This window comes from Staurois parvus, unplaced genomic scaffold, assembly GCF_062004578.1.
Source record: "Staurois parvus isolate SC_StPar_1 unplaced genomic scaffold, SC_StPar_1.0 ptg000562l, whole genome shotgun sequence".
Taxonomy (NCBI): Eukaryota; Metazoa; Chordata; class Amphibia; order Anura; family Ranidae; genus Staurois; species Staurois parvus.
The window spans coordinates 2,334,139-2,343,261 of NW_028318358.1; the positions used below are offsets into that span (position 1 = coordinate 2,334,139).

Consider the following 9,123-nt stretch of genomic DNA (forward strand, 5'->3'; position numbering starts at 1 on the left):
GCCAATATACTGCTACAGCACGGCTCTCCAGTTCAGCGGATCACAGATTAGGGTAAAGAGCCAATCACATCGGTCTTTTACCATGTGACCAGTTGTATCCAATCACAGCTGTCACAGTGTAAACAGATGATTTCCTTTGCCGGTTATCGGGTCTCCTTTCCTCACACAGAAACTGTATGTGGGGGAAGGAGAGCCGGATCTATGAGGTACAACGTGAGTACAGTATTTTACACTTATACACAGTGTCCTGATTAGTCCCCTGATTATCAGTGCAGCTTATCAGTGCCTATCAGTGCCACCTCATCAGTGCAGCTTCATCAGTGTCTGCTGATCAGTGCCCAACAGTGCAGCTTATCAGTGCCCATCAGTGCTGCCTCCTCAGTAGAGCTTCATCAGTGTTCATCAGTGCAGGCCCATCAGCGCAAATCAGTGAAGAAGAAAATGTACTTGGTTGCAAAATTTTATAACAGAAACTAACATGTTTTTTTCAAACCTTTCTTTCTTATTTTGTTTATTGAACAAACAAATAAAAAACCCAATGGCGATTAAATATGACCAAAAGAAAGTGCTATCTGTCTAAAATAAAAATTATAAAAATGAATTTGGGTACAGTGTTGTATGACTGAGTAATTGTCATCCAAAGTGTGACAGTGCTGAAATCTGAAAATCGGCCTGGGTAGGAAGGCAATGAAAGTGTCTGGTACTGAAGTGGTTAATACCAAATAATGTAATCTGTAGTCCAGTGCCATTACCACACCAAAACTCCCTGAGGAACCAACACAACTGATCATTGTTGGAGTGTGAAAGAAAACATCATGGTCAGTAACATGTTTATGTTCATAAAGAAATGCCTGTCCATTTGCGTGCTTAAAAAATATAAAAACATAAAAAAAAGAAAGGAAGAGGAGTTGCAGTCAGTGACATGTGTCCTACATTGTTTAAGCATTTAATATTTTCATATTAACAAATCAAGAGGGAATAGGACACGTCCACATGTAAAAACTAGAAAACATCTTTAATACATGTATTCATGCAGACTCAAATTAATGTTGCTTTTTATGTTCTTATTTGCGGTCTAATTTTGTACATGGACCACTCTCTTTGATTTGCCAATGTCCATCTACAAACAAAGCGTGCGTAAATATTTCCACAAGACACTGTTCCACAAATACAGAGAATGGCATTTCTGTATTTACAGTCATCGGATGACCTGCATTATTGTAAATATATGACATAATATTTTAGTTGAAAGTCTCATCTACAAGGAGGAAGTTAGATAAGGCCCATACTGTACCACAATGCCAGATTTGCGTGGGAAAAGATCAGCTGGCACCTGGCACTAACCCAGACAGTAAATAGCAGTGCTGCCTATGACAGTGTAAGAGCAGAGCTCAGCATACACATAGGAGACACTATGTATGGAGACCACAAACCACAGTGTTTATATCAAACAAGAATCACAACTTTATTGGAGTCAAAAAGGTTTCTTTTTGTTTTGTTTCTTTGCGAAAGAATAAAAGTTTTTACTATTTTCAATATAAAAAGTCTCAGGAATGCTGTTTCTTGGTTGTGTGTCAATCATCACTAAGGAGAACACTGGTGCCATCAGCATATTCTATATATCTACAGTAAAAAATATAAAATATAGTGTCTTTGCAGAAAAGATACACATCATGGTACAGCTTAAGGTAGTCAGCCTAAGGAGTTATTTTGTCACACCAGATGCATTTTCCCACATTTTACTAGCTTGGACAAAATTCATAGACATGTGGAAATCCATAGTTTTCATTAGGGTCAGCTCCGACCAATGTCATGCTTTGTAATGCATAGGAAAAATACTACATGCTTTATTTTGGGCACATTCAACAGCATTTTAAAATTCAAATCAATTCAAATGGAGTCTTTTAAAATGTAATGCAAAATGTCTTAAACATATGTCTTAAACACAACACATGTTAACTCGTGTTTTGGTGTGAACAAGTCCTGAATGTTGGATTGCGATCACTATAAAAACTGATAATGCATAAATAGGTACATACTCTGCCCTTTAAACTTGACAACAACCCCCCTTTTAAATGCATTTTTAATCCACCCTTTGTTTATGTTCAATAACCAATCAGATACAAGTTCATTTAAAAAAAAATAGAAGTTCGTTTGAACCTGATTGGCTATGTGAAAAGAACACAGGGTGGAGAAAAAGCAATACATTTTATTAAACAATAAAAAAGCAATACTTTTTATTAAACAATAAAATGTTATTTGTTTAATTTGTATCTAAAAAACTTCTGTCTAAAAATTAGAAACAAATACACAGGACATGAACCTCCCATCTTGTATATAACCATACTATATAAAGATATTATGGCTGGTCACTAAATCCTTTAAAAAACTAAATTATCTGGGGGTTAGAAGAATGTGAAATGTATTCACTAATAGTTTCAATCATTGTATTCAAAGAGAACTTCAAAATAAATATGGTGATTGCTATTGTTGGCAACCTTCTGAAAATGCTATTTGCCTGGCTGTCATATTGATCCTTTGGGGTCCATATTTTGCTCTAGAACAGGCGTAGGAAACCTGCAGCCCTCCAGCTGCTGTGGAACTACAAGCCCCATCGTGACTCTGCCTCTAGGAGTCATGATTGTAACTGCCAGTCTTGCAATGCTTCATGGGACATGTAGTTCTACAACAGCTGCTCCAGAACAAGTATGCATATAAAGAGTTCTGCCTGAACTCTGATTTCACTTGCTGCATATGTGTTCCAAAACGTTTTGAGCCAGGCAATATCTATATTTAGAAGTTTTAGGGAAAGGATATCTATAGTCCCTGCATAACCATGCCATAATTTGTATTACTTTCATGCTATAAAAGAAGGATATATTGACAGCCTAGGAACGTCAATTTAGATCTTTGTAATCCACAAGTGTGTTGTTGCATGAAAAAAAACCCCAAAAAACTTTGCTTCTTATTTAATCAAGAGAAATTATTCAGGTAAGACTCTGATGTCACGTCTTGACTTATATATACCCTAAAGTTCATACCTTCAAATTGAACCACTTAATAATGTTTGAATTCTTGTGATCAAGCAGCCCTAAAAATTGCACCAAATATTTTACATTGGTATTAATGACTAAACATTGTTAAATCAATATGTGAGATTACACATTACTTCTCACAGGGTTCAAATTGTAAGTAGTTTCACAGCAGTAATTGAAATAGTGACAACACAAAGGACAAAAATATGGTATGCAATACAAAAATTAAATTATAATAACATAAATACCATAAATAAAAATAATAAATAAAAAATAAATAACAAACAACATAGCTTATAAATAGTTCTTCAAATGCAAGAAGAACACAGCTAGGGACAATTTTGACATTATAAACATCATTCTACAAGCACCATAGTAACAAAATAAAAAAAAATAAATATAAAAAACATGATAAATAAATGTGATAAGATTTGCAGATACTGTTCTAGCTAACAGTATTTTTCTGTCATAAACTGTTATGCTGCTTGGCTGGAATGGAAGCATTGTAATTTATTTTTTTAAACATTTTGCTATCATTATAAGAAAGGGTAATGCCATGTATTTGATGTTTATGTATTAAAATAAGATGAAATCACTGCAAATTGCTGCATCTATTTGAATTCTGTATCTACCTTTTCACAGACTAAAACTCTACTGGACTGACGATCCAAAGTAGAATTGCACAGTTCCTTTGCTCAAACGCTTCTGTGGTTTTTACCATGCAACATGCAAGGGATGAAAATCAGAAGCATGAAACAAATAGGTAGTAAGCTGCCCATTTCACATCATTACACTATTTCAAACTTTGACAAAAAAAAGTGCTACTAGTATTTGTGCAGTTTGTAATGGGTTTTGTAACCAAGAGGACGCTGTAGAAAGTTTTTTCAAGTGTGTTTTACTTATTCACTATTGTTTATATGGGAGGGGAATTTTTTAAAAGCGTTGCAGTCAAAATCTGCAACAGCTATGCATGACAACAAATCAGCTTCTTGTTTTCATTTTTAAAGCTTGACTGAACAAGCTGAAACTAGAAGCTGATTGGTTACTGTGCACAGCTTCTCCAGCTTCTGTCTGCTCCAGTTTTAGTAAATTCCCCTTAGTGCTTTTACTTTAACATTATGCTGCTTATGAGTGTTGATAGAATAAAAAATGTGCTATTGTTGATAGACCACTGAATTTCATCAGGCATCAATGACAGTAAGCAATTTACTGTTTCTTGCCAATAACATACCATTTTTCTAGTAATAGTTTTATGCAAATCTGATGATTTTATATAAATCTAATATTAGGTGTAACTGTAAATTAGTGAAATAACAAGTGTGAATTCATTTTGATAATCAGTGTTTGATAATCAACTTGTTCTTAGTTTGGCCCTAAATATCTGTCTGTATATAACTATCTGTTAATGTCTGGCACGTTGCACTTAAAAAAGTCCAGTTGATAACAGACGCTCACATGGAAATGCAAAATATGGCAACACAAACAAATGTTGTGTTCATTCAGAAATGAACTAAATGTTCTAGGCATATTAAAATATCAGAAATTATCTGACATGATGAAAGCCTACTAGAGTCCCTGACAAGCCGAAGGAAAAGCAGACGAACTTGTATTGTTCAAAATTGCCTTGACATCCATTGACATGTAAGGTCAAGTTCTTCATAAAGCCCATTCTTCTGGGATTACTCAGTGAAAATGGCATGATGTGGATACTGTTCATAGGCCATGTCTATTGGAATTTCATATCTTGGGACTGCAGTTTGAAAATGGGGAGGATGCCCATGAGAACCAAGCCCAAGAGATGGATAATGAGATCGGAAGCCATAAGGTTTGTCTAAGTCTGGAGAATTATCTTGTTTCAAGGAAAAATTGCCACTAATGCTCAGTGGGGGAGTTAGAGCACCTTCATATGGAGGTGTAGTACAGTTTAATGTATGGTTTACCATTGATGGGTCCACCACAGTTTTAAATGTGGGTGCTTTCAAGTGCAAATGGTGAGCTTCAATATTGCCATATGGAGGACTTGGAAGACCTGGAGACTGATAGCTGTAGGCATGACTTAGTGATGAGTCACACATATGTGGCTTATCTTCATGTTTGTCCAAGAACAAGGACTGAGGGCCAAGCTGCAGACAGCCAGCTACAAGATTGCTAGTAGGCTGTGATAGCCCTTTGCAGAGCATTTCCAGAAAGCTCTTTCCCTCTGTGGTTTGACCTCTTTCCAGCACCTCAGATAATGCCCATATATAATTTCTGGCTAATCTGAGGGTCTCAATCTTGGACAACTTTTGTGTTTTGGAGTAACAAGGCATGACTCTCCTCAGATTGTCTAGAGCATCATTTAGTCCATGCATTCTTGTGCGCTCCCTGGCATTGGCTTTTACCCTCCTCACACGAAACCTTTCCAGCCTAGCTTTGGTCATCTTCTTTTTTTTGGGGCCCCTTTTCTTTGGTTTTTCTCCATCATCTTCTTCTTCTTCATCTTCCTCTCCATCAATGCTCCCATGTTCTTCATGGCTCAAACCTGACAGCATGTCGAAGGCAGACTGTCTCTGATTTGCATCTTTCATCTCATCTTGAGAGCTGAGGGCCTCCTCCATCCACCCATGAACACTGACCATCTCAGACATCTCTCTGGCCTTATTGGATGTTCCTGTGATAAGATACCACAAAAAGAGAATCAATTTAAGTTCACTAAGGAGCACTAAAATAATTAGTGCCTTACTAAACAGGTAATATAATACCATTGAGAAATTAAGAAATATTAAGAATAATTAGGGACTAAGCATAGTTAATTTAATAATTTAGCCCTATGCCTATACCCTTTGTTAAAAATAAGCCAATTGCATCATGTCATAAAGAAAGTATTGTACCCTTGTTGATGTAATTGTTTTTATTAAATTGACATATTATGTTTCTTACATTTAATATTTTGAATAAATTATTTGATAAGGAAAATGAGAATCTTTACTCATTACATTTTGTAAATATTTGCTTCACATTTCCACATTATTAATATGAAAAGAAAATTCCTGATTAATTTGAGTACCCAATAATATGTAGATGAAATAAGTAAACAGGAATTTGCTTTTCACATGAACGGATAATGGAAAGCAATAGTCACACAATTAATTGTGTGAAGATTCTCAACTTCAAAATCAGTTAATTATTATCACTGTATCAATTACATATAACAATAGCGATGGGAAAAAATTACTAAAGTGAATAGATAGGTACATTGCTACTTGTCTATCCCTAAATTCCAGTCATTTATACTTTCTAGTCTTTTCTAATAAACCTATTGCAAAGGTTGTGAACATCATCAAAGCCCTGAGATTGTAGTTTCAGATATTTCTTGCTTGAAGAAAGCAAAAATATTTAACAAAATACCTACAAGTGTTTGTATTATACCATGCTTTATTCCAGGCATTATTATCTTCTTTATAAAGAAAACTGAAAACTCGATCAGCAGTCAGTCAGCAATGATCATGTTCCACAATGATTATCACATACCCTAATGGTATGTTAACTGTCTACATCTGCTTCCTGTGCAGCTTGCTTCTCTGATGATTACAGGTCTAAGTGGGCACAATTATTTTAATAATGTAGCATAACCTGAACTTTTTTGCAGAAAACATATTTTCCCAATTTAAATACTTGTCAGTAAATACATCTTTTTTAAAGTAACACAACATATGATTTCAGAGAGCAGCCCTCTCTAGATATTAGCTAAAACACCATATTTAACCAAAAGAAATGTATTTAACTAATTTATTTAGCAATGAAATGTAATTGCACAAGGCTTAGAGAAAATGCTTTAACCCATTGGTTCCTATTTCACAAAGTGCAATTGCAAAAAAATGCATATGTGCTTGGGCAGAGGAGACTGTGAGACAAACTACCTATCCTTAATCCTTTAGATGGGGCAGCCAGAATCAGAGAGGGACAAGCACATTAACTCCAAGCAGATATTGTCCTTGCTAGGAATACAATTCAAGATCTTTGAACTGCAAGGCATGATTACTAACCACTGTTCATGTTTCTACATCAAATTACTATTATGAAGTATAATTAAAGGACAGAAACTGATGTAGTAACATCTATCTATCTATCTATCTATCTATCTATCTATCTATCTATCTATCTATCTAATCACCACTTACATCAGTTGACCAAAAATAAAGCATTCTAGAAATGGATTAACTAAACTCAAAGTTAAGTTTGTCCTATGAGAAAGTAAAATATCCAGTTACTGAGCACTCCCCAGGCATTGAGCTATTTTTTCAAGGTACATCTATCGTATCTGTTATATTGTTATCTCTGATTTGATGTGACTGCATATAAATGTAGTGATTTGCAGAATTTTAAATAGCAAACAATGTCCATGCTTGCACATGCAAGATGCTTATTCTCAGGTGTCTCCCAGGTTTCATTTGATTGCATGTGTTGTCCTCCTTTTTCGTGCTAATACCTCAACACTTCCAAGTTCACATAAATTCCCTATCTTTTTACATTATGTCACAATGGGAAGCTAAATGCACTTTATATTTTACTAAAAAAGGTGAGCCCATTCCTTAAACAGGATACCATTAATAAGTCCTAAAAATTCCTAGTGGTGCAAATAGGTTCAATTAATATGTGAATACTGCACTGATTTATTGTATACAATGAGTATATACAGTAATGTGCAGTACAGAGTGCAGAATAGACCAGTGTATAGTTTATATACTGTGTGCAAGAGTTTATGCATAAAATGCATTCCATTACATGACATTGCCTAATTACACTGCTTTTCAATATATTAAATTACTGGTGACCAGCCAATAGAAAAATGTAAATCTTTAATTTTTGGAAAGTCTAATATAAAAGCAAAAAAAACCCAAAAGTTAGAAAAATGAAAATCAGCATGCAAAATCCTGGAAACTTTGTTGCAAAGTATGCATAAACCATGAACTGTGCTTATATATTTTTCATTTTCCAAGCATTTGCATATATAAATATTTTTTAAAATCATTAACACAATAAATGTGGCTTCAGAACAAAATATAACAATATCAGGATTCTCAAATTCAATGTGAATAAATATAATAAAAGTTAAAAGTGATATACCACATTTTAAGCTACCAGAGTTAAACATAAAACAATGCATATCAGCAATGAGACTTAAAATGTAGCAAAGTTTGAAATAAATTACACCATAACATTGAGCCTTTACCTTAATCTTGGATGGAATAAAAGTTCAGGACTAGTAGGACTTGGTTTCTCAAGCAGAGGGTAGAATGTTGCCACCTGAGTTAGTTCAGGCTGTTAGAGAGCTGGACAGCTCCCTGTCTGAGTGGCTGCTGCTGGAATGAGCAGTTCAACGGCTCTTTCCCCTTTACAAAGGTTGTAAGTAAGCCCTGCCCCTTGCTGGAGGCTGAGCTCAAGGTTTTGGTGGTCTTCTCTCTGCTACAGCTCCAGGTTTAACCCTTTTCATTCATCGTATGACTTCTGCGAGCAGCATGTAGTGATAGAATAAATGCTTCACCAGCTTAAAGTCCACATGTATTAATCTCTTATATAGAGTAGACAATTTTCATGTTTTAACTCAAAAACACTCACAAATTTTTAAAAACATTATGAAAACCTGAGAAAAAAAACTAAAATGATGCAGTGCTCAGAAATAAATCTGTGTTTTATGCTCTGTGTTTTTTATTGTACAAGGAAGTCCACTCAAGCATTACATAAGAAGATAAAAAGCAAGCATATCCGTCTCCATACGATTAGAGATGAACTAATCATAAAAAAAAATCACTTTGCACAGAGTTCACCAGATCTGTGAAGCCTAAATCTGTGGAATTTAAGAGCAACTTATCTGCCCTCAGTGGGATGTGTCTACTGACCCAATTGAACTGTAAAAGGTATCTTACCTATTCACTACAATTTCAAGTATAGTTAAAAGTCAAGAGTTTTTTTTTTAGATTTACATAGAGTGACATACGGTTAGAAACACTGTTAGGTTTGCTGATGGCTATGAATAAGGTTTTTGTTACCAAAACGCGTAAGCTGCTGTAACTTGCACACTGTATCCTTTATTAATAAAGTACTTTTA

At 34.9% G+C, this 9,123-nt stretch overlaps 1 protein-coding gene across 1 annotated transcript; it reads right to left on the minus strand.

Moving 5' to 3' along the window:
* Positions 1 to 922: 922 nt before the first annotated feature.
* Positions 923 to 8,374, minus strand: NEUROD4 (neuronal differentiation 4). Its single transcript, XM_089691389.1, has 2 exons — positions 8,248 to 8,374; positions 923 to 5,685 (listed from the first exon to the last, which is right to left on the minus strand). The coding sequence occupies exon 2, from the start codon at positions 5,660 to 5,662 to the stop codon at positions 4,715 to 4,717; it is 948 nt and encodes a 315-aa protein (XP_089547515.1). The 5' UTR covers positions 5,663 to 5,685; positions 8,248 to 8,374; the 3' UTR covers positions 923 to 4,714.
* Between the last annotated feature and the right edge of the window lie 749 nt (positions 8,375 to 9,123).